The sequence below is a fragment of the Phalacrocorax aristotelis genome, chromosome 6 (genome assembly GCF_949628215.1).
Source record: "Phalacrocorax aristotelis chromosome 6, bGulAri2.1, whole genome shotgun sequence".
In the NCBI taxonomy this organism is placed as follows: domain Eukaryota; kingdom Metazoa; phylum Chordata; class Aves; order Suliformes; family Phalacrocoracidae; genus Phalacrocorax; species Phalacrocorax aristotelis.
In genome coordinates, this window is record NC_134281.1 from 50,234,921 (window position 1) to 50,260,500 (window position 25,580).

Below are 25,580 nucleotides of genomic sequence, written 5' to 3' on the forward strand. Positions count from 1 at the left end.
AGTCATGTTCGGCCTGCAGACCCCAGCTACGAGTTGCGAGGACCAGCTCTTGCAGTGGATGGAGGAGCACAGCTTTTAGGATGCCTGAGAGCAGCCTGGGAAGTATCTGGGCAAATCTTCTCTCTCAGGGGGACAGATTCAGACCTCTGTTCATGTGTTTTCAGACCTGCACCTGTCCGAAACAGGTTGTTTGGTTAAACAAGTTCATCCAGCCTTACACCAGTTAGCCCCAAGTGGGGTCTGGCCCATGATCCTGGTAAAGTAAGCATTTGAAGGCAGCGTTTATGGCTGGTAATTTGTCTTCAAGGGTTTTTATATATATATATATATATATTAAAAAAAAATATATTTTTTTTATATATATATGTGCGTATGTGCCTACGGGTGTACATACGTGTATATACATACATTATTGCTCAGGAACGTCGTTTCCAATCCTTTTAACTTGTTAAAAAAGTAAACTAGGGGAAACTGGCAGCGAGTCAGAGCCTCCTGCCAAGCATCGCAGACCAGAGAAGTGGTAAAACATAAACACTTTGGAGTTTATCCTCGGGATTTATACAGTTTGGCTGCTGGGGGATGGACTCATGGGCGGGGGGGGCCTCATCAGCCCCTGGCTGCGCTGCCCCCGTGGCACCAAGCCCAGCACCTCTGCAGCCGTGCTTCAACTCCGGCAGTGTGCGAGCGAGAGGGCAGTGCGGGGTGGGTTTCGGGCGATGGCAGCACAACAGGTCTGCTTCCCCCTCCCTTGCACTAAAGTGAAAGCAGACCTCCTTGACGCTTAATCAGATTTGAATGTGTTTTTTGGCATGGCTTTAAAGAGACTGGCAGTGAATAGCTGGTTTTGATGCCATTTATTAAAAACCTCTGGTAGAATTTGTCTCGGAAAGCCTTTGTGAGAGCTGGCAAACACACAAGGGTTTGATGCAATTAGTGTATTTTAATCTTCACCCCCCCACCCCTTCTCCTTTTCTGTTACTAATTGTAGGGCTCTCAGCTGTCTGCCGCCTTCTCCGGGGGGACGGCAGGCAGGCTCTGCAGGGACCTCTGTACAAACACGGGCTTAATATGGTTGATGTAGTATGGAGAGAAGTGAACATCCTCTTCAGGGAAGAGGGCTGGGGCAGGTGGCATGCTCCCAGGTACCATGCCAGGGTCTGACATGGGGGCACCGGGTGGCCCCAGCCACATTAATTAACCTCCTGGTGCAGCCTCATTCTCCTTGGAGCAACAAGGCAGATGGATGGGGGAAACAGATGTCTCCTTTCCAGGGGCTGGGCAAGTGCAAAGTGTTGGTGTTGGACCTCCTCAGCAGCCGGCTCCTGGGAAGCGCTCCCTGGGCTTTCGGGTTGAGGTTAATTGGCATCCGGTCTTTTCTCACTGACTTTATCCCTCACTTGCTTGGTGCATCCAGGTTCCTTGGACCCAGACAACTTTCCGAGCCGGTTTATCACTCATCACCCACTTTTGGGACTTGCTGGGACTTTTTTGCATGGTTTGTGCCTGAAGGTGCTGCAGCCCCTCACAGCACAGCAGGGGCTGTTGGGAGCACCATAATGTTTGCCTGAACAATTTGGGCTGTCCCTGCAGCCCGACACATGTATTGCCCCAGCAAGCGGCTGGCTTCCTGGCCACAGTATTTGAAGGAGAGCTCAAGAGTTCGCAGGGGAACAGCAGATGTTGTGAAGCTCAAGGAACAAACAGTTCCCCCCCAGCCTGTGGTTCAGGCTGTACATTGCTCCCATCCCTGTTCCTTGTTCCCACTGCATGGAAGATCTCAGAGCTGCCACGGAGCACTCTACCTGGCTGAGGGACTGAAGTTGGAGTTGTGTTGCATTTAATTTGTGGGGCTTTTTGTCTGCTTCATCAAAGAAAAGAAAACCTGGCCTTTTTCTGCCAGCCCTTGCTCACATGAGTTACAAATTCAGTGAGAAGGAGGTGTGGATGAAGATGACTCCCAGGGGAGAAACAGTCTCAGAGACTGTTAAACAAATGGGAACTGAGCGGCTTTGCTCATTCCCTGAGGGTTCAGCTGTTAAATAAACTCACCGAAGAGCCTGGCTGCCTGTGTGTGTTGGTGCAGGAGTGTGTGTGTATGCAGGCTGGGTGTTGCTGGGTGTAAGCCACCAGGATGGCGTGGGTTGGGTGGTATGCTCCTTGACATAGTGATGCATAAGCGGTCTTGACTGGCCCTGTCCACCTTCCAGAGTTTGCATGGGTGATCGTGGTCAGAAGGAAAGTAATGTGGCCTTTCCCTCTTCTTTTCTTCTCCAGGGTTCCACCTCAGTGGGACAGTAACAGAGCCGGCGACTGCGACAGAACCAGAGATGACCTACAAGGTGGCAATCAGCTTTGACCGCTGCAAAATCACCTCAGTGACATGCGGCTGCGGGAACAAGGACATTTTTTACTGCGCCCACGTTGTGGCACTTTCACTGTACAGGATCCGCAAGCCGGACCAGGTCAAACTCCGTCTTCCCATCTCAGAGACCCTTTTCCAGATGAACAGGGACCAGCTCCAGAAGTTTGTTCAGTATTTGATCACAGCGCACCACACCGAGGTGCTGCCCACCGCCCAGAAGTTGGCTGATGAGATCCTGTCATCCAACTCAGAGATCAACCAAGTGCACGGTAATTCGTCCTCCCTCCCTAAGTGGCTCAGCACTGACTTCACCCTGCATTTGGGGCTGGCACGGCAGTTTCACACCACTGGTGGTAGCCTCGGTTTTGCCATGTTTGTCTGTTGCTGCACAGAGAGAGGTGGCAGTGTCAAACTGATGTTAATGCATGGGTGTTGGGACCGCATCAATGTTGGCCACGCATCTGTGTTCCGCCCTCTGTTCTTCTTTATGTGTTTATCTGTCAAACAGTGGCTTTAACAGGCAAGAACAGGCAGAGCAGGCAGGCTGGCAGTACACAAGGCACAGCTCAGAGTAGAATGGAGAAGCCAAGGGTGGTGGAAAGGAGCACGTTTAGTCCCCAGCACAGAAGGACGCGGTGCTGGGACCCTGGGGAGGGGGAGGTGCAGTGGGGACGTGGCTCCTCCAGCGTGCGGGGACGTGGTGTCAGGCCAGCCCTGCACGTTGCTAAATCAGACGCGACTGAGCTGGCAAGAGATAAAGCTTTAATCTCCATGGGCGTTAATTTGCCCATAAAAAATGAGTGCCGCTATCCTGACTTTACCGCACAAAGGCGGTGGAGATGAGTCCTGGGGCTTTGTGTCTAGAAGGTGCCTTTGACTTCCTCCCCTGGAAGGTGCCTGCTGGGGGATGGTACCCATCCCAGCCCAGCTCCAGTCGCCCACTGGCCCTGGAGGTAGCCCAGGCTCCCTGGGGAGCTGCCCTGGGGCTCCTTCCATCAGTCCAAGCCAGGCACTCCTGTTGTGTCTTTCCAAGGAGCCCAGGAGCTGAGGTTGCCCAGAGTTTGCAACAATGAGCTGCTCCCCACCGTGCCTGTCCCACCAGCTGTAGAGCAGAGATAATAAACACTTATCTGCCATGGAAGGGCAGTGTGGGGATTAACACATGCCTGTTAAGTGCTCTGAAGATGAAAAGCCCCATATGCAGCCTAAAATAGGATCTGAACTGGTTGAATCCACATGTAGAGGTGAGGCCAGGGGTCCACCTCCACTGTAGGGGTGATGGCAGCTCTGATCTCAGATATCTTCCCCTCCCTCTAGCTGGTCATTCCTGCTTTTACCTTGGGAGAGGCTTTTGTCTCCTCTGCTGGGCCACATCTGCTGCGTGTGTGGTTGTGCTCTAAATTACTGACTGGGGGGTGTTTCCTCATTTTTTGACATTAGAAAAGAATAAGGAGCTGTGGAACTGCAAGAATCTGGTGAGGTCCACTCCCTCCCTGAGCTGATCCACCGAAGCTGACATTGGGCAAGATCCCTTCTTGGCCATCGTTTGAGGCTGCTTTCTCCTAAGCAGATTGAAGAAAAGCTTTTGAGGCCCTGAATATTTATTGCTCTAGAGTCAGCAAAAGGCTGGTGATTGAGTCTTACAATGATACAGATGTTGGCTCCAGTTCAATACCTGCCTCTTGTTTTTACAAGTGGTTTTAAAAAACAAAGCAGAAAAATTCTCTGCCCCTTCAGACTTGTACAAATTCACGCACTCTGGTGTATGATTTTGAACTGAAAGACATGTCTTGACTAACCCAGCAGAAGGTGGCACCTATCTGACACCCACATGGCTGCCTAGCCAGGGTCACAAGTAAGTGAATGCCTCTGTAAGCAGGACTACAGTCTGGTCCCATCCTGGGGAAGGATGCATGTCAGCCTTCAGATGATCTAAGATGATCTTAAGATGATCTAAAACTCAAATGTCGTACCCAGTGAAAAGGAAAGGCTCGAAAAATCTCACATTGAAGTTCAGAGTGATGTCCAGGGCTTCAGCTCTCGATACTGGACAGCACTGCAAGCTTTGCCCTCCCCATCCTGCCAGTGAAGCACAGCTGCAGTGCAACTACATCACAGAGCTACTTGAGCAAGGAGCCCAGGTCAAGGAAGGGCTGCAGGCATGTGGGGCTGCCTATGTGAGAGCAATTCGGAGGCTCCAGTTGAAGGGGATCCAAATTTTTCCCTCATCTTGCCCTTCACAGCTGCAGGTCACACATTCATAGAGGGTCCCTGATCCTGGGATTTGAAATTTTTAAAGGTATGCTTTACGCATAGCATTATGGGCTCATGCATGCATTTCTTGGCTGTGTCTAGCTCAGACCCTTGGGTCACACCTTTGTTCACTTCTGGGTTGAGGTCAAGCTGGCTTTTGGCAACTTCTGGAGCCCAGACAGTAACCTAGTGTGTGCACCAGACACCTGAGGTTATTATGCCTTCAAGAAAGAACAGTCTCTCCAGAAAAATCCTTTCTTCTCCTCCCACCCCTGACCCCCCATACCCTGCTGCCCCTTTCTTCTGAAGAGAGGTCTGTTGAGCTTCAGATTAGCATTGGATCTTCCCCACATGCCTCTGGTCACTAAAAGGGCTGCTCCTTCCATGTTGATGGTGAGCACGTGGGATGGCAAAGCCAATTCTGCACTTTGGGAGCATTCCGTGCTTGCTGGGGAATGCCCCTTTTGAGAGGGGATCGTCTGGTTTTGTAAAATAAGGCTTTCAGGGCTGCTCCTTCTCCCCCTGCAGAGCCTGAATGGCAAAGAAAATTACAGGCCATTGTCTGGCGCGCTCGTCTTGGGGTGTTGGAGCTTTGTTCCTTGCAGGAGTCTGTAGCCGCGGGCTGTGCACCGCATGCCAATCTTCCCGGCTGCCTTCCTAGAAGGAAATGCAAACTATCCAGTAATGATGGAGTCTCGGAGCGCAGCCAAGGCACTCGCGTGTTCTCGAAGGATTCAATCCGAGCAGAGAGCCTAGGTGTGCCTGCTGCTCTGCTCCCCACTTGACCTCTACTTGCTTAAGTGGGTCACGTTTCTGTTCTCATAGCTGGCTGCAAAGGGCAGCATGCTCACAGTAAGAGCGTCTCATGTGTCTGACACCTCCATGCTCAGTGTCTGAAGCAGCAGCTGGAGTGAGGAGACCAGGGTGGGTTTTAGTGCTGCTGCATCCCCTCCCCGAGTGTGTTCCTGCTTGGGGATAAAGTCAGAGGCGTGACTGTCCGGCACGGAGCAAGGCTGCAAGGTTATCGTTGTGCCAGCAAATGTGACTCGCGGCTGCTTGGCCTTTCCTGTGGGGTGGCTGCTAGGGTCAGCCAGGACCTGCAGCTGGAGAGCTTGGATCCAACAGCCAGGCCTCCGACAGAGTGAAGAGCATCTGGCGGTGGCCACCTTTGCACCCTGCTCCCTTCGCTCTTCCTAGAGCATCAGCCCAGGGCTCGCGTTGGTTTGCTGTGAGGGGCCAGCCTGACTTGGGGAAATGCAAGCTGATAAAGTGGCTCAGGGCTACCAGCTGTGGTCGGACATGCTGGGGATAAGTGCAGCTTTGCCGTTGGAGGCATCTCTGCTCCAGGGGAACCAGGGGAAGAATATGTCCTTCTGATGTGTGAATGAGGAACAGAGAGCAATCACTGTGCCGTAAAGTGTTGCAGAGAGGACCAGGAGGTATTGGGGACAGCAAGGCTGAGAAAAAGAGCTTAAATGGAAATTGTAGGTAGAGAGGGAGATTTTAGGGGCAAAAGCAAGCAATATGGAGGAGGAGGAACTCGGAAGCACCAGTGAGTCCCAGCAGCAGTACTGGGTTTCCTGCTCTTGCAGCATGGATCCAACATCCAGCAGCAGCAAGTGTGCGGGGTTCAAGTCAACCAGCAGACTTGGGAGGTGGCATTCGTCTTCTCTTGTGTCTTGATTCATGCTTGTAGGGAATAATTTGAATTTATTTTAAGAGGAAGACAGGATCAATGTGGGGTGTACAGGAGGAAAGCTGCTGTCTCAGATACATCCTTTGAGCCTGATTGGGATGTCTGGGCTTTGGAGGCAAATGTTGGATTCTTCCTGAGGGCAAAAGCAGTCTGTGGCCAAGGAAGGAGAGGAAGCTGGTGGACACCACTTCAGGGACAGACAGTGGTCATTAAAATCTTTAATTAGAAGCTTAAAGACAGGAGAGGCAGCTCTGAAGAGTGAGAGTGCCTGTGGGCCCAGAAGATTTGGTGCTTAGAGGTATCCTTTGTGCATCATTGGTGAAAGCTCCCCCTTTCCAGGGGTGAGGAGCAGGTGGTTTTGGCAGGCCTGGTGTTTGCAGCTCAGTAACTCGCCCTGCTTGAGTGGTGCTTGGGCATGGCAGGGAGAGCTGCTGCCCTTGGCCCAGGAGACGTGGTCGGGGCGGTCTGTCTGCCCCACGGAAATGCCAGTGGGTGACACAGTGTCTGTGGCACTCAGCTGATGCCATCTAAAGGCTTGGGATGCTCTTCTCAGCCAGAAGTGGGAAAAGCCACAAAACCTCCGCTGTCTCACAGTGCTGGGGCAGCTCTCTCTGAGAACAAGCCAGCAGAAAGTCAGTGTGAATCACCAAGGGGCTTCTGTGGTCCTGCCACGGTCTCAGGAGCTTCCTTGTAGGAGAGGTACTTCAGAAAACTCTTAGTGGGAATGGTCCCCAAGGCTTTGGCACGGGAAAACTGGATTGGCTCATGCAAAAGCCATAAGGACCCCTCTGCCTCATCTTTTCAATTTTGTCCCAGATGTATTCTTGACCACCTTGAGCCCTTCCTTCAACTCCTGGGATAATACTGTCCTTCACCTGTTGGCCTGTCGTGCTCCTTGTGCACAGCAAGTCAGCTGCCAGGTTGCCTGCATGGGAAACCCCTGCCTGCCTGTCCTGTCATACTGAGCCAGGGCTAATGCTTGAGGAGCCCGCAGGAGGTCTTTAACTTTGAGGTCAAACCACGACAGTGTCTGGAGGGCAGCACCAGTAAATCTGTTTGAAATTCTGCCTTCCCGCTGGGGAGGAGGAGAAGGTTAGGTCTCCAGGGAATTTGTGTTCCTGGTTGTTGAGCTCATGTGAATTTAAGGGAAAACAGCACACCTGAGCGCTGGAAAGAAAGGCTCTGCCACTGGCTCTTCCCCCTTGTCTTGCAGAGCTGCTGGGGCTGCCAAATGACCCCAGAGCGTGGGTGCAGTGCTTGACAAGGGGCTTCCAAAGACAGCTGGACCAAGCGCTGGTACCAGCTGGACCAGTGGGCTCCCAGCCATCATGCTGGGAGGTGGTCTGGCTTCACTTGAGCCATCACTGTCAGATGGGTGTGAATCTTCTGGCTGCTCTGGAGGCTCCATCCAACTTGCCTCCCCTTGAAAATGAACCGGGAGCCTTGGTGGAGCTTGACTCCTTGCTTTGCTGCTATTTTTATTCCCTCGTTAGAGTTCATTTCCTTTCTGGTGCCTGGTTATTTTCTCTGAGGTTTTCTACTGTTTGTTTATTTGTCCATGTCCTCCCCACCCCGAGCTGTTCCTTCACGTCTGTTTTCTTTCCGGTTGCTGGCGAGGCAGCCTGGAGGTGTTCAGCAACACCACCACGTGCAGTCATGAGATGGCCCTTGTGAACCACCGCCACGATGGCCAGCCCTGCTCCGGGCAGCTGCGGCTCAGCCGGCTGGCAGAGCCCTCCCCAGCACTGCTGACCCCAGTGCCAGCATGGCCAGACACCGAGCTGCCAGTGGGTACTGGGCACAGTCAGCCAAGATTACTATGAGGGAGATGCCAGGGTGGCCACCTGCATCCCTGGGTTGCTTTTACCATCAGTTTTTCAGCTCCAGGTGCTGGTTAAAAATAATAATTATCCCTTTTTCTTTGTGTTGCCACTGCTGCTCTGAGTGAGATGCTCTGGGAGTGCTTCCCATGCCACCCAGCTGATGTATCTCCCTTTCGTGAGCTCAGGTCTGGGATGCGCGGGTGCCTCAGTGTGAGCCACAAGGTCCCACCAACCTCCTCAGCCCTGGAAATCTGCTGCTTTCTGGTCCAGGAGCGGCTTTCATTTTCTTCACATTGGGCAGCTAATTTCTGAGCAAGGCATTGAATTTTCCACGCCTGGCTTTGCTCTGTTTCCTAATTTAGATTTTTCCAGTCCTTATTTCTCAGTCTTTCTATCCCCCTGGAGAAGTCTAGCTTGGCTGTCAAACAGTTAAACCCTGAGCCTGCAGTGAAGGGGGGGGGTGTCCTGCTTCTTGTTTGATGGATTGCGTTTTTATCTCTTTCTACAGCCAGTGTGAACAGGCTGGTGAAACCCTCTTTCCACTCAAGATGTGTGGTAGTGTTTCCTTAAGTCTGAATCTGGCAGGACCAGGATACAGCACCTCTGAAACAGGGCTCTTTGGAGCAGGAATGCTGCTATACGAGAAATAAGTTACGCAGTCGCCGGGCTGTTTTACATGCCGTTCCCTGCTCCTTTGGAGCTGAGACATGGAATCGTTCATCAGCTGCGTCACAGCATGCCACTGCTGAAGCCCCCATGGTGTTAACGTTGGCAAGGGGAAGTGGACAAATCCTGCCATTAATATTTAAACCCGACACAAATCCTGTTGTTTGCTTTTAAATGTTTATCCAGCTCCCCAGCGTAATTGGGCAGCCCGTTGTTATCTGTTGGGTAGCGTTGCACGTGTGGGAATCTGCTATTACAACCCTCTCTCTGAATCTTTTATGGGAGATCAAAATACATTTACAAGCAAATTTGAGTTTTATTTGGAGGCGCGTTACTAATTTGGCTGCGGCCCGAACCCCAACGTGCGAAGTGCTCAATGTGTTGCGTGGGAGGAGGAGGTTTTATTTAGCTGCATGCCGCTTTCCTCGCTGCTTGGGTTTTCCGTCGTTAACGCTATGTGTGAGCAGCGCGCACCAAGGGTAGCCCTGGGAACCCCACAAAAATGCAGCCACTTCTTGCATCTTGCTAAGTTCTCCACCTTTATCTGTCATAGGGGCCTCGGTGAGGGACCAAGGATGGGCTGAGCTTAAGTGGGATGGGACACCCCAGGCATCCATGCCCTCCTGGTCCCTATAGATGCAGCCAGGTGACCCTATAGAGGCAGCTGAGACAACCTGGCTGGTCTGGATAGATGCAGCTAGGAGCAGCGGGCAGGATGGTGAGGAGGAGGATATTAAGAGTGCAAGCGTCTGGGATACCTTGGTGATGGGACCGGATAAGCGCTCGTGGTAGACAGATTAGTCATCGGTTCCTGATAGGGGATAATCGCTGGCTTGTCTGCTCTTTATCTGCAAGATAAGGACAGGGTTGGGGGAGGGAAGGAAAAGGTACTGAAAAGCTGAGACAGCCAGGATGGCCTGTTCACAGCGTGGTGGGCTTATGGCAGGGCTTGGCCACTGGCAGCAGGGGAGCAGGATCAGGGCACATGTGGGGCTGTAGGCGAAAGCCCTTGCGCTCATCCAGGGGCTGTGATTTCCTTTCTGCTGCTTCAGCTCCCATCCCAATTACGTGGTTCTGTCAACTATAAATTATTCTGCAGAGGGAGCAGCATTCTCCTCTCCCTTCAGCATGGTGCAGGCTGCGCCTAGAGCTTGCTGGAACAGCTCTCGGGCAGCGACTGTTAGCAGAAATTAAAAGAATTTTGTAAAGGACATTAAATACAAATAGCTGTATCTTATCGGGTCAGGAGCATTCTCAGCCTTTGCCGGAGGAGCAGAACCCCTCGGGTTGATGTCCTCCCACTTACAAGCCAAGAAGAGACAGTTACCCTGCTGAGGAGGCATCCTGGAGCTTGATTTTCATTAATTGTATTTGAGCTCCTGGTTCAGCAGAGCACAGGGCCGGGGCATGTGCAGTATGCCAAGCTGTCTCCATGTGAAATGGTGTCTGCTCCACAACCAGATCCCAGTTGAGTAGGGAAGACATCTTTAAGATTCACTTGGGAACGTGTTAGCTACATCATCCCTTGGCTGTCCGGCAGCACCTCGTTCTTCCTGCGCTGACCCCCTTCCTCACTTGAGAGGGAGACAAGAGGGGAGAAGCAGACCAAAGTGGAGTGGAGCATCCTCCAGCTGCACCAGTCCCTCCTTGGCACTGGTTTTCACTGAGGGGTTTCTTCAGAGCAGGGCTCAAAACTGGGGGAGACAAAAAGCTGAGTTTCTGTTCCCTTTTGTGCTCCTGGCTGCTTGCTGGAGCCGTGCTGCTGCCTGTCCTGCGGGCCCGGGAAGCCGGGGACGTTGCTGGGAGGTAGGGCAGCACTTGGGGGAAAAAATAGGAATTGAAAGGGAAAAGACAAGGGGAGATGGATCCAAGCTGTTGTTTAAAGGACTTGTGTTTTTCTTTTCTGGTTTGTTTTTTTTTTTTTCCCCTCTGGAAGATGAAATACAGCCTGTGAACACACACATGTGCCTGCCAAAGGCCCTGCTCTGGTAACAGTTTGCTCTTTGAAAGATTATTAATCCTTTGCTCTTTCCTGGGAGAGTGTCTCCCAGGCAGGTACACTGATGCACAGGGACTTGTCCCATGTCCTAAAGCAATTGAGGGGCAGAACCAGGCATTTAACCCAGGGCTCTGGAGCCCCTGTGCAGTGGTACCTCTGTTAGACTGTTCCTGATGTGGGGAAGGGCTTGCAGGAATTGGAACTTTACTGATGCTTAAACAAACCAGTGATATGGAGCAAGAGGAGGAGCACCCAAGGCGATCCTGGGAGCCAGGGAATGCTCCAGGCTCTGCAGCTGCCTTGGGGCTTTGAAGGAAGGGAGGTCCCTGCTCTTCCTCAGCCTCACTTCATGTGGGGTGCAGAGGGAGAGGGGCTAGCTAGGCATTAGCCCTGTGGTTGGGAATCCCTCCTGACGGCTGCTGCCACTGCCGTGTAAGGAGGGCATAACAGTGTCAGCTGGGACTCACTGCCTGGGAACATGGTAGGTTTTCCCTTGCCTGAGCTGATAAAACAGAGGTGGGTCCTTATAAAATAGAGGTAGGTCCACTTCTTGCTGGTGGGACTGCTGACCCTTCTGCTATAAACACAGTTGTCTCTTTTTCTCCTCCCTCCCCATCCCCCTAGGTGCTCCTGACCCCACTGCTGGGGCCAGCATCGATGACGAGAACTGCTGGCACTTGGATGAGGAGCAGGTCCGAGAGCAGGTGAAGCTGTTCCTATCTCAGGGAGGGTACTACGGCTCGGGAAAGCAGCTCAACTCCATGTTTGCCAAGGTGAGGAGGAGCCGGCTGCTCTCTCCCCTCTCCGCTCAGCACGTCACGTAGCCGGCAGCTCGCCGGCTGCCCTGGCAGTGTGCCCGTCACAGCTGGGAATCTCTGCTCCAGTGCCTTCTCGCCCGGTCGCAGAGCAGGCAGTTGTAATCCAGGCTCTGGGTCAGGCCTGGGTTGTCTCACCCGCTCTCCTGGCAGGTCCCTTCCTCCCACGCAATGGGCTTGCCGTGATCCCTATGCGAGGGAGGGCTTTCCCCCATCTCCCTGTCAGCATGGTAGAGGGAAAGCCAACCCTGCAGAGCCCACCGAGACCATGGAGAAGTGGCCCCAACCTACAGGCTCTTCTCTTTCTTAGCAGAAGGGCCTTGTTTTCATGTTCTTGATTGATTGCTTCTCTTCACAGCCTAAACCGTGGCTGTTACTCAGCCAGACTCCAGCGTGCCAGGTCATAGCCATTTCATGAATGTTATAATGTACATTATACACATATATATACATACGCATGTATATATTTACAGTCTGGACCCCCAGACGAGGGAGCTGCGGGTTGCCAGCCAGGTGACCATGTATTAAACACCTCCAGGAGACCGTGGTTTGTCTCACAAACTCTTCTCTCTGTCCTTTCCAGGTTCGGGAGATGCTGCGCATGAGGGACTCCAATGGGGCCAGGATGCTGACATTGATAACAGAGCAGTTCATGGCTGATCCTCGGCTCTCCCTCTGGAGGCAGCAGGGGACAGGCATAACGGAGAAGTGCCGGCAGCTCTGGGATGAGCTGGGTAAGGGTCACTGCCTTGCAGAGAGCAGCAGCAAGGTTGCCTGGGCTGCTGGGCCAGCAGACATCGTCTCAGAGGCTTTTGGGGCTCTTTTTTGCGAGTAGAGGCCCTGAGAGATGCCAGAAGCTTGCTCTGTGCCCTGCTGGGGAAATCCTGGTGGGACAGCTGGATTGGGCTCCAGCTGTACAGTTCAACACCTTAAATCAGCCCCTCTCCTGCAAAAGAGTCAAGGATGATGGGTGTGTGGAGTGTGGCTGGTGCCATACTTGCAGCAGCCCTGTGTTTGGTGTGCTGCCCCACAGCCTTTGTGAGGGAGGGCGCAGGCTGATGAGCCCCAGGGGCTGGACGTAGCCTGGAGATGTGGAAGTGCTGTTCCTGGAGGACCCCTGGACCAGAGGAGCAACGGCGGGTTCTCAAGTCGCATCCTGTCTAACAGATTTCTGCATGCTCTGGTGCACGTTTCCAGAGTGGGGGGGGGGGGCAGGATGGTCAGCGCAGAGCCTGGCTTTAAGGGAAATGCAGTTCTGGGTAATTCTAGCTAAGCACCTTAGACACCGGCTGAGCTGGCTGACACGGTAATATCATTAGAATAAAACATTTAGATGACGTCGGCCTGGGGAGATTGGTTGTGTGGTGGAGTTAACCCAGCACTTCTGGGCTGTTCTGGACATCTGGGATCTTGGGTGGGGTGAATAGTTTGACTTGTTTCATGATCAGTGAGTTTGAGCTGCTTTGCAGCCTGCCAGCAGGAGATGCTCTGTAAGGGCAGGGCTTCACAGGCTGGGACCAAAGGGATGTTGTAGAGCTGGAAGAAGGTTGAGGGTGGTCCAGGGTCTGGAGTACCTGAAACTGCAGCTGGGATCACAGTACCTTGTACCAAGTGCCCAACAAATGCAAACGTAGCTGTGAGACTGGAGAGCCTGGCTAAACAGTGCAGGCAAGGGCTAGGCAGGGGTGGGATGTCTTGCTTCTGTGTAAAGTTCCCTAGATGGAAATAACCACGCCAGCTCTGAAGAGCTCATCTGTGCTTGCTTGCCAAGAAGATATTTCCAGGATTTTGGTATGCTGCAGCTAGATGGTTGGGTATGCAAAGATCCTGAAGAGGTGGCCAAATCCACCAAGTCAGAATTTCCATGTGGAAGAAAGCAAACATGGTGAAATGTGGATGGGTGGGTGTCTAGGCAGGCCTGGATGCAGGAAGCAGTTTGCCCAGAATTACAGATTATTCGGCCAGACTTCAAACCGGCTATCCAAACCGAAAGCCCTCCCTCCCTTCCCACGCACGTGAAGCAGGAGTGTTTGGGTTTCAGTCCTGGCTCTGCTGTGCAAGGACCAGGTCGGTGCACATAGTTTTGGTCCACAGAGCAGGAGGAGGTGACAGCACGTCCCCATCAGCAGATGGCAAGGTGGCTAGGGAATGTCAGGGCCCTACCAAGGCTGGGTCAGCGTGACAGCAGGTGAAACGTGGTGCCAGGCAATGCACGTCAGAGCGAGTGGCTCGCCTGGTGTAGGCACGTCAAACGGGAGGGATTTGGGCATCTCCATGCTGAAGAGAAGCCCCTGCAGAGGACACGGTGATAGTCCAAGAAACAGCTCCAGGGCACGATGGGCATGGATTATACTCAGAGCAGGGATTATTACCCCCATCTTACAGAAGCCTTTTGGATTTGGACCTGGGCAGTGCTTGCTGTAGGAACAGAGCATCCCTCTGAAGGAAGGGTCCAGGCGTGGAGGAAGCAGAACTGCAGTGAGTTATGGTAGCCACTGGTAATGAACATCAGCAACGTGGAGAGATGTCCCAAACCATTGCTGGGCAGGCAACGGTAGCTGGGACGTGTGGGACAATGAAGGCACATTGTCCGACTGCCTATGGGCTGCAGATGCCAAAATTGCCTGGTATTACTGCTGTTGCCAAAGGGAGGGATGAGGGGCCTGCTGCTGCGGGAAGCCCTGGCACAGACAGCGTTCCCCTGCCACGTGGAAGAGAAAAACGGGCCTCATGGAAATTATTTCAGGCACGTGTTTAATAATTAATCATCGATTTTAGCAAAGACTGAATCACAGACTTGCGTGGGATTGGAAGGAGATCAGCCTTAAAGAAGATTGTGGATTTATGCTGGGGAAAATGTAAAGGATTTTGCAGGATTTCAGCATTTTTTAAAAAAAATTAAAATAAAAAGGGCATCATTTGCTTGCGCGTGTGCTGCTAACTGAACATCTATTGCCCCGTCTGCTGGGGAGGCAAAGGAAAGACCTGCTGGATGGAGAGCTCTGCGGCGTGGGAGTATTTGCCCTGGCGCATTAGTACTTATGATTAAAGCCTAATTACAAAAAATAGACGAAAAACCAGCTGAAGTGCAGCCTGACCTTAATCTGCCTGGAGACGGGTTTATTTATCTCGGCCACTTGTTTACAGTGGGGAATTTCAGCAGATTAAGCTGGGGAGCGACCCTGTGGGAAACGGGAGAATTTCTTTGATGGTTTGGAAACTTGGGTGTGGGATTGGAGCGGCCATCCTCTCTGGGGCCAGCAGCCGGGACCGCTGGGCTGGGAAGGCTCTGACCCCCCCATCCCTGCACCCAGCCCCGTCATCAAAAAGCATTTTTGTTTAGAGGCTTAGCTTAATCATGATCTGCCGCTTTGTTCCCCACTTAACCTTCTGCTATCAGAAAGTTCAGACGAAGGTTTCTGCAGCATGTGAGCAGACATGGAGTCTGACCCAGCGCAGTGTTTCAGCTCAGGACAGGAGTCACTTGTGCTGTCAGCTGATGTCACTTGACCGTAGGGTTCAGAAAGCCCCTCTTTTCCATCTCCCAGATAACTGTTGCGGCCAAGACAGATGCGAATCCCTCTTCCCTCCTTGTCCCTCCCCCCCCACTATATCTTCCCTTCTGCAGGAGAGCCCAGGGGCACAGCATTTTTGCAGGCAAAGGATGCCTCAGAGGGCTCCCAAAAATAGGCTGCAAAGTCATGAGGCTTCTGAGGATCACATTGTGGCCAAGTTGTGGGAGCCAAAAATCCAGCGGGTGCATCCCATTCCTGGGGGCAGTGGAGCCAAGGCACCAAGACTCGTTACTGCCTGTCAGCCGAACCACCCTGCTTGCCATCAGAGGCATGAGCTGAAATCACCAGAGGCTACTTTTTGCACAAGCAGCCCTGGAGCAGGTGAAGAGGGGCAGCAGTGCTGGTGGGAAGGGGATGCCCAAAACCAGTCAGAGCCCCAGGACACCCAACACCAGGAACCTAGCACAGGAGGTAGGGAGTTTCATGCCCTTGGGATGGGCAGCAAGCAGGCACCACTGATCAGCTATGGGGCAGAAAGCAGAGCATTAAGGGTGAGCCCTGATTTTTTGGAAGACTCTGTCCGTGCAGCCCTCATGGAGCCTACAGGAGCCTGGGAGTGAGGGACATGGACCCGCTTTGGAAAGGATGGGTCCTGAAAGCCCCTGAGGAGTCAACTCTTCTCTTGCATGTTCATTTTAGGCTGACGTTGCAGCCTAAAAGTCTTATTCCCGCCCTGTTCATCAGAAGGGAGTGGGGTTTTGGTGGGGTTTTCTGGGAACAGCGGAGCTGAGATGTGGATGGAGCTGGACTGGGCAAGGGCTGCTTTGAATATCTGCTGCTCTTTGGTGTTCGTGGTTGCTTTTCCTGTGCCCCTTCCTGGATGCGATGCTGCTGCCACCATCTGCGTTGTGATGCCGTGACGTCTCTCCTGCCGAGCCAAGCTGCTTCTAGGAGCCAGACATGCACAGCCTCCACTCCTTATTAACATCCACAAGTCCAAACTAGCAGAGGACGAGTGCCAGGAGATGCACCCCAAAAGCACCACCAAAGCTCAGCCATAACCCAGGGGAGCGGGGACACAGCAGAGCAGAACATGGCTGCTCAGCCTGGTTTTGCCTGTCAGTGCCTGGAAAAGGGACCTGTGTTGGAGTTGCAGCCTTGCTCTGGGCTGCCTGGCTTGATGGTGTGGCTGTGCAATTAAGGAGCACCACACAGAACACAGTGAGAGAGGGAGATGGTTTGGGTGCCTGGAGGAATCCCCTCACCATGCAGCAGAGCAATGTTGGGTGATTTTTGTCCTGCCTTGGGAATTTTGGGTCTGGGAGTAATGGAGAGCTGATGGAGGGGAGCTGGCTGGATGGGGAGAAGGAAGGTGCTCCAGGTCTCACTGGGCCCATGGAGGAGAGGCAGGGAAAGGTGTTTCTGCAGGAGGCTGAGCTCTCCGAGGTGTGCGGCAGGATCCAACCTGGGCAGGAGAGGAGCAGCGTGGGCTGCTCAGGCTGGGAAGATCCCTGGGGACACCGTGCACTGCAGCTGTGCCAGCACGCATCCATCGCACTCTGGGGGGCAGGGACAAGGGAGGGGACATACTGCATCCTGGCATCCTTGCAGGGAAATTTGGGCAGAAATGCAATTGGCTAAACGAGGATTCACGGTTTTGCACTTACTTTGGTTGCTGCAGCCCTTTCCAGAGCAGTGGGTGACCCAGGACAGTCAGCAAGGCTCGGTTAGCAACACCAGCATCAGCCCTGTCCTATGAAAGAATGAGCTGGATCTTAATGACAACAGATTTCCTTGTGCCTGGTTCTGCCTCTTGCACAGCAGGCAGCAACATCAGGCCTGTGAGGTCCCTTGGTTGACCTGAAGGGCGTCAGCGTCCGTGTCCTACTGATGGGCACCTTTGCTTGCTGGATCCGGAGGGCTCGCACCTTGGAAGGCTCTTGCCTGTGAGACATCAAGCCAAGCTCCAGGTTCCTCTGCTGGTTCCTCTGCAGACTGGGGGCTACTGGGGATTAAAAAAGAAAAAAAAAATAAAAAGGAAGAATATACACCAAATCTCCCTTTTAAATAGTTGAATGCAAATGGCCTGAAGAACAATGGCAGATGAAATAGCATTCAGAGCGGGCTTTAAAGCGCTTGGAACGTGGGTAGGATCAAAATCAGGTTAGTCTTTGGAGATACAGACTCTGCAGCTTGCCAGGGTGTTTTTAAGCATGCTTTGATGTGTAGTTCAAACACTAGATTTGTCCTGGCAGACAGAAGCACTCACAAATTCATACACAGCCGCTCTCTCCTTCCCTCCTCCCCACTGTCCCCCATCTCATGAGATTATAATTTAGCTTCATTACAGAGGAGTTTTACTTTTATTTAAAAGCTGTCTAAATCCTGCTCCTGGGCCTGTGCATTATGTTGAAATAAGTTTACAGATGCTGATGAAACCTTGCAGGCTCTCACGAGAAGCACAGCAGCAGAAGAGCTTTGCCCTGCGGGTATGGTGGTGGCACCTCCTTGATTTCTTGGCTTTGTTTAGGGGCGCTGTGGGTGTGCGTGGTGTTAAACCCGCACTGCAAGCTGGAAGAGAAATCCTGCTGGCTCCGGCAGCTGCGCAAGTGGGGTGAGATGGACGTCTGTCCCTTGGAAGATGGCAATTATGGTAATGAACTTCCCAACATCACCAACGCGCTTACACAGAGCTCCGGTCACAACCAAGGTGAGTCTGGGCAGTGGGTGGAAATCCAGCCAGTAGACACAGGGGTTTGGTCAGGGTCAAAACTCACCCTGAAGTTGAGAGACCTCAATTCACAGAATCATGGAATGGTAGGGGTTGGAAAGGACCTCTGGAGATCATCTTGTCCAACCCCCCCTGCTTGAGCAGGGACATCTAGAGCAGGGGGCACAGGACTGCGTCCAGGCTGGTTTTGAATTTTTCCAAGGAAACATGCAAAAGAGAAAAACTCAAAAATTCCAGGGAAAAATTCAAAAATTAACCTGCTGGTGATGTCTCCCAGAGGCATGGGAATACCAAACATTTTGATTTACAGCCTCTGGTTTTAGATACTCTTGGAATTGTTTGGCTCTTTATGACATCTTGTGTGAAGTCACCTGTATTTTGAGCATTAAATTATTTTCAAAGGCCATTTTAAAGCAATTTGACCACAGAGGAGTTTGGGCCCATATGGTCTATGTAGGTTTAGGTACGGAGTTTCACAGAAAAACAGTGTTGCTTGAATCGGAGTGGAACTGAGCTCTGAAGCCCTGGCTGTAATGTGAGTGAGGAGTTGGAGGTGGTGCAGAGCCCCTCACCCAGCCCTTGGGTCTTGCTTCTGGGTTTTGATTCAGATGGTGGATAAGTCATTAGCCAGGAATGTTAAATGGGGCTCAAGTGCAGAGCACAGAAGGAGAGATGTAGTTACAGGGTTGTTCCTTCATGCTAAAATACTTTCTTAGCCCCTGACAGCATTTGATCAATTTAAAGCACTTTTTCCCCTTCCTTTTGCTTGAAGTAGACATTAATTGAAAGTTACTGCCCTTACTGCGCCTCTGTCTGCTGTGCTGGAATTGCTCTTTGGTGTAATATGTGCAGAGTAGGAAGAGAGGGGGCTGGCAGCTGTGCTACAAAGGAAACTTCACTCTTCTGGGTGGGACTAGTCCTCCAGCAGCTGTTTGGGAGCATGGTCATCCTGCCAGCCCACCCCAGCCACGGCCACAACTGCACGCACTGGCCACCTCCCCACTCACATCCTCAGGGAGCAGATTAATTTAAATCTGGCCTTGCTCCATGTCCTGTGCCAGCTCCAGGACTCCCCCCTGGTGTTCCCAGCTCCGCTGAGGATTCAATCCTGCATTTGGGGCATGTCACTGGGGCTGAGCAGGTCACATTTTTAGACATGCAGGGTGTTTCCAAAGCACATGCCGGGGACGTTCCCTTGACCCTGAGCTCCTGCCTCTCCAAGCAGGGGACCGAAAGCAGCATGGACCCTGGAGGTGTCCCGGGGTTAATGTCTGTGCATATGCAAAATACTGCTGCAAATTGTTGCCAGCCTCTTTTATTACTGAAAGGAGAACAACTGATTCCTGAAATCCTTCCTGGTAAAGTGAGCAGGCTTGGTTCTGTACATACGAACACCTGTTTAATTTCTCTCCACCTCGGGGTGCCTGCAGCATTCAGGCTAATTGCTTGTTGCCATCGTTTCCAGAGCGTGTTTATCCAGCCGCCCTGGATCAGCTTTGAGTGGCGCCTTTTGTTTTCCCCTCTCGAATGCATTTAACTTGGCCTGTATCGCAGGTTGCAGGACCTAACATTAAGCATTGCATCCCCTTTGGGGCTTCTCATTTTGCAGCCTGCCAGCTGTACTTGGCCCTTGTGCTACAGCATGGCTGGAGCGATAGCAGGATTGCTCCGGATGGGCCTTCTCCTTCTGACAAACCACTTGTCTGATCTGTCTGGCTGGAGTGAAATGATCATCCAGCATTTGATAGCTTCAAAAATATTATTGTAGTTACAGACCAGCTCTGAAAAGGAGCACAGACATCTGCTGCAGAGCAGCGTTGAGGTTTTGGACGATGCTGTCTCCTCCCTTCTAGCCCTCTCACACAGCCAGGGGAGGTTGCTGGAAGGCGATGGTTCCCCCCATCACCCGAAGGCAAATGAGACACGTGTGGTTCTCTTCATGGCTTCAGGTGCTGCTGATCTATGCAGCTGTGGTTCAGTGAAGCCTGGGCTTTGCGTTGGAGTGGAAGAGGAGAGCTTGTGGTGCTTGTGAGGCAGTAACACTGCCCTGTCCTGTCCTGACCCCTGGCAGCTGCCTGCATGCTGAGCATCACAGCAGTGGGAATGCACTGCCACATTTCAAGGTGTCAGCCTTGTATCTGACAGTGGGTTATGGTCAGAAAGCTACTGGCAGGGCAGTCCCTGCCTCTTTTCTCACCTCTCTGGCCAAGGCAGCAATTCTAGCAAGTTACTTAGCAATGCTGTCTAAGGAGATGGCGGTCTCCATCAGGGACGGTGTGGGCAACACAGGTATCTGCAGGCAATCTGCGGTGGTGCAGGAGCCAGAGCCCCTGTGCTCAGCTCTGAAATGGCTGGGGTGGGTCCAGGCAGGGCTTTGCTCTCATTGTGAAGACACTGCTCTGCCCAGGGAAGTCATGTCTGGGGTCAGGAACAGGCTGCCCCTGCCCCACCAAGGCACTGACGGTTTTTCTCTTTGCAGACTCACTGGCCAGGCCCAGACGAACTGTGTTCACCCGGGCGATCGAAGGCTGTGACCTCCACTGGCAGGACAGCCACCTGCAGCGCATCATTAGCAGTGACTTCTACGTGTCTCCCTCCTACCAGCGGGAGGGCGAGAGCCTCCTTTTCAACTCCCAGGGGCAGCCGTTGTGGCTGGGTAAGCATGCAAACTAGCAGCCCCTTGCATGGCCTGGGTGGGCAGGGTTGCTAGTGCAGAAGAGCCATCCAAAGCACTAAAGCAGCTTTGCTACCCTGGGTCCTTGCAGGTTTCTGCACCCTAGATTGAATGTACCTCCCTGGTCCTTAGCCTGAGGAGTAGGGTGAGCAGAAGAACTTAGTGCCTTCCCACACCCCAGCCACAGTCCTTATAGCAAGCCCCACATCTTTACAGTCTGGGTTCCCGTGGGACAGCTTGGACCAGGCTTGCCATGTCCTCTTCATCCTGTTAGTGTTTAGCTGTCCCCAGTGCAAGCTCTCACTGTTCCCAGTACAGGGGGACTGGAGACTTAAAAGCCCCTTGAAAGTTGGCTGGGGAGAACAGCTGTAACCTCTGGATTTTTCTTCCCTGCTCTCACTCTCTCATTAGTCTTCCCTTAAAGGCAATTAGCAGACAGTACAATAAAGCCTTGTACGAGCTTAAGGCTTACTGGACCAGTCAAACCCAGTACTCTCCTGTGTTGTAGACCTTTAGTTCATGTACCTCAAGCCACACAACTTCTCTACTGCAAAGTCATGACCCTGGGCAGATTTGCAGACCATTGACAACTACATGTCTGGGATGAGAACGAGGGAGACGAAGGGCTTGGGGGGTGCCTGGTGTGGTCATCAGCCCTCAGACTGACCCCCCAAATGGGAGATGCAAGCCCCCCACACCTCCAGGAGGGTGGATGCCTCATCCCTGCAGCCCAAGAGGTGAATGTATGGACATGGAACAGATCAAAACCTACCACTGCACTGTGATCCACTCCAGGATCCAGGGTCTGCCGTCACCCAGCCAAATGGGCAGAGACTATTTCAAGTCATCAGAGATGTCATTTGTGGAGCAGCAGGCACTAAGTTGCTATTAAGGCCAGGAGATAAGTTAAAAAGGGCCCATGTGAAGGCTGCTGGTACACCTCTGCTAGCTTAGCTGGAGCAGGAGAGACCATTTCTACTGTGGGAGGAGTTTTGTGTAGCTGCAGGCAGCAGGTCTCCTCCCTGCGCAGCCATAGGAAGTGGTGGTGGTTAGTGCTTCCATGGACTCCATACAGCAGGGACATGGTGGCCACAGCTCTCCTGTCCCTAGCATAATCTGGGTTCTAGTGAACCCTTTGGCCCAGCTGGTTGGTGCATATTATTTTCCTGATGTATTTGCTGTGATTTTTGGATTTTGCTCTTTCGCTTTCTTGGCACCCCTTCAGGGACTCAGTGCTGGGAGAGGAGTGTGATTTGTCAGCAACTTCCAGTGATGGATTCAGTGAGAAGCTGAATATTTCATCCATTTAGCAAATGAATAGAGGGAGCAACAAGAAGATCTTTTACAGATGTGTTTGTTCTGAAACCTTCCTTGTGTATTCCTTGCGGGTGACCTTTGGGATGTGGAAAGCCCATTTGTGGAGGCGGTTGTCTGCATTTCCAAAGCTTTCTGAGCTCTTCCAGGAATAGAAATTATCCCTCTACCATAATTTTAGATCTTCTGTGTTTGCTTTTTTTTTTTCCCTTCCCCCTTAGTGTAGGACATTTTGCAAGAAAATGGGATTTTCGCTGCTTGTTATGCGGCACGTCGTGTCATCTGCTCCTGCTAATTTTCACTCAGTCATAATCCTCTCCACAGTTGCTTGTGATTTCAGGTGAGCAATGAGCAGCAGGAGCAGATGAATTCCTAAGCAACTGTGAGTCTTGGGGGGGTTTCATGCAACTGTTCCTAATAATAAAATATGAGGTAGGAGAGCTGGAGAAGAGACGGGGTGTCTGCAGAGCTCGCTCCATGGAGGCATTAAGGAAGCAGTTCAAAACATCACCCCAGATCTGCCAGTGCCCCCAGCACAGTGCTGGATGCACACCCTCATCCCATGTATCGTCACCTGTGTGGTGAGAGCAGGGAGAGTTGTTGGAGGAGATGCTAAGAAGCGTTTGGGAGCAATAAGAGAAATCACCATAAGCTGCGCAGATTTTAGGAGAAATGAGCGGCAGGGTTGTAACAGCCTGTGTTTGGAGCCATCCTATTGCAGCAATGACATGTTAGGAAAGCTTCCATTAGATAAGGTTTGTGGAGGTAGGGATTTAGGTACTGACGTGGCTGCTGTGGGTTGAACAGGATAGGAGTCCCATTAGTATTCCTGGTAGACATCCCTGCCAGGAGCAGAGAGAAAGGGATGAATTCAAGAGAGGGAGCAGGAGTTTAGCTGGGGTGTGGGCAAGATCAGTGGAAGAAAATGCCCTGAAGCCTGATGCTGTCAGGTTCTCTCCCCCCATCAGTACCATCCCTTGAATTTCTGTGCTCCTCTGGCTCAGCCGTGCCCCTGTGTTTGTCCTTGCCTTGCAGAACACGTCCCAACAGCCTGCGCTCGGGTGGATGCCCTGCGCTCCCATGGCTATCCCAGAGAAGCTCTCCGATTAACTGTTGCCATAATCAACACCCTGAGACTGCAACAGCAAAGGCAGCTGGAAATATATAAGCATCAGAAGAAAGGTATGAGTAACTATGAGAGAAGTGTCTCACAAGGTCGGGCTGGGGTGTCCCAGCTGGTTGAGGAAGTCTTCTCCACCTCAGAGAGTAGTGCTGCCCCATCCAGAGCAGCAGAGGTTGATGGTGGGCAGCGCCGTATGGGATTGCTCACGTTAGAAAGACAAACTGATGCCTCTGATTGCTTGAGCCAAACTGTTGATACCCACATGCTAAGGACAGAGGTGCCCTCATGCTGTCTTTGGGCTGCTGGAGTAGGGATGTTCTTGTTCCCACTGTCACCATGTCCGGTTGCCTGTAAGGGTTGGACAGGGAAGTGATGCCTGCATTAAAGAGGAGCTGCTTGTCTGCAGAGCTGCATTAACTGGCTGCATGTGCTACCTCCACCTTGTATTTGCTGAATACATTGTACTAAGAGGCAAGCCCAGTGTTTCTCCTTTTGCAATTGCTGTTGGCAGGGAGCTGAGGTTAGTTACTGCAGTGCTGCTGATGGTCAGTGACTCCTGGACCTTGCTAGCTGAGCCAGCTTGAGATCATCAAAAGATGGAGCTTTTAAGACTCCCTGGAAGTCTGTCATTTCTGGAGAGATTTCTGCTTCTTTTTCCAAAACATTCAGGCCACCATTGCAAATGAGTCCATAAGCTGCAGGTCTGATGTTATAGACCCCATCTGGGACTCTGCTGTCCCTCATGTCCTCCTGGAATAGAAAACAAGCTGCTTTGTCTTATGTGGCCTTAGGGGCACCTTTTTTTGTTGGGTACCTGCTCCTTCTGATGTCTGTGGCAGTGTGCATGGTGGCTGCTCTGAGCTGGTCCTTGCCCTCATGAACTACCATGCCAGAATTGGCCCTGGAGGTGCCCGTGTCCCAGGCCGTGGGGTAAGAAAAGGCCCTTCGACTCAGAGACCCCTCTGGGTGCAGAACTTGTCTTTAAATTCCTCACTTTTAATGTCTTTCTGTTGCATTTTTTGCAGAGTTGCTGCAGCGAGGAGCAACAACCATCACCAACTTGGAGGGCTGGGTAGGCCACCCTCTGAACCCCATCGGCTGTCTCTTTCTCACTCTGACCGAAGCTTGTAGATTAGAAGAGGAGAATTGCCTTGAAATTTCAGGTACTGAGCACTCCTCCTGGCTTCCTTCCTGGAGTCTGCGGCTGAACCGAGCCTGGCGGGCAGACTCTGGGTGCAGGTCTGGGGCCTGGGACTCCTGGGCTCCAAATCTCCCCTCTCTCCACCTTTACAGGAGCAGCCAGGACAGCACTGCAGTGCAGAGAGGGGGATTTAGTGCCCTGCATTTTCCCAGTGAGGTTTCCCAACCCAGTTTTTCTGATTTGTAGCCAGAGCAGAGAAAGAGAGTGGTTTAGCAGAGCTGGTCTGAGGCATGCCAGCCCACCGGAAGGCTCTGGTGTCAGCTGTGCACCCTGTTGCACAGGTCTTGGGTCTCCTGCGTCTCTTAGTGAGAGCAGGAAGGAGGGTGAAGCCCACATCTCCTGCAGGGAACTTTTATCCATCATCTCTGGGTAACCGAAGGCAGACAGCAAGGGAAGTATGGGTCTGGCTTCTAAAGGTGAGAGGTTTTCCTCTGCCATGGTTCTGCCACCTAGGAAGGCTCTGCTAACCTTGCTGCATCTCTCCCCCTTCTTCTAGACGCTGGGGACTCCAAACCCCCAGTGTATCAACATGTGCCCGTTGCAACTGGCAGCCAAGACAGTGGCGAGTCTTACCTGTCCCTGGCCTTAGAGGTGGCCCTGATGGGAATGGGTCAGCAGAGAGTGATGCCTGAAGGTCTCTATGCCCAGGACAAGGTGTGCCGCAATGAGGAGCAGATCATCGCCCGGCTGCAGGACCTGGAGCTAGACCCGGTGCTGGTGCAGACCCTGAGGAAGCAGTGCATCTTGCTGCTGGAAGGTGGGGGCTTGGTCTGTCTAGCTGGCTTCTGTGTGTTGGCTGAGTGTTGGTAATGTCTCCGGGGTGCCCTTTCCAAGGTTTATGCCTGGCTGACCCCATCCTTGCTTCTTTCTCTGTGGGTGTGGTGCTGAGTCTGTAGGATGGCTGCTCTGCCCCATCATTTGGCAAAGCAAGGGTTTGCTGACATCCCTGGACTAACACCACCTCAGAGGCACTGTGGACAAGGGTGCTAAGCACATGGCCTCAGTTTCTGAGGAATTTTGACCTGAAAGGGTTTTTAGAAAAGGAAAGAGCAGCCCTTTGCCCTGGATCCAACTTGAATATTGCACCAGGGAGCTGCTGAGCAGATTGTCAAAGCTTTAGGCTGGTGCAAACCCCAGCCACAGATCAAGCCGTGCTTATTATGGCTGATGGGCTCTGCTTCCACCTAGGTGGTCCCTTCAGCGGCCTGGGAGAAGTCATCCACCGTGAAAGTGTCCCCATGCACACCTTTGCCAAATACCTGTTCTCTGCCCTGCTGCCTCACGATGCAGACCTGGCATACAAGCTGGCTTTGCGGGCCATGAGGTTGGTGCATGTTTTATTCTGTCTCTGCCCCCTGTTTTGCCTCCCTCCTCTGCTCCACTGGGAAGTGGGATGCTTTACAACCCC

The 25,580-nt window shown here is 52.4% G+C and overlaps 1 protein-coding gene across 1 annotated transcript in view; it reads left to right on the top strand.

Moving 5' to 3' along the window:
• Positions 1-25,580, top strand: part of ZSWIM5 (zinc finger SWIM-type containing 5) — a 102,129-nt gene that overhangs the window by 70,204 nt on the left and 6,345 nt on the right. The window contains exons 2-10 of the mRNA XM_075097788.1: positions 2,275-2,631; positions 11,424-11,572; positions 12,198-12,348; positions 17,660-17,839; positions 20,340-20,516; positions 22,884-23,030; positions 23,997-24,134; positions 24,669-24,929; positions 25,361-25,496. Coding sequence (XP_074953889.1) covers positions 2,275-2,631; positions 11,424-11,572; positions 12,198-12,348; positions 17,660-17,839; positions 20,340-20,516; positions 22,884-23,030; positions 23,997-24,134; positions 24,669-24,929; positions 25,361-25,496 — 1,696 coding nt within the window. The remainder of the gene's footprint in view (positions 1-2,274; positions 2,632-11,423; positions 11,573-12,197; positions 12,349-17,659; positions 17,840-20,339; positions 20,517-22,883; positions 23,031-23,996; positions 24,135-24,668; positions 24,930-25,360; positions 25,497-25,580) is intronic.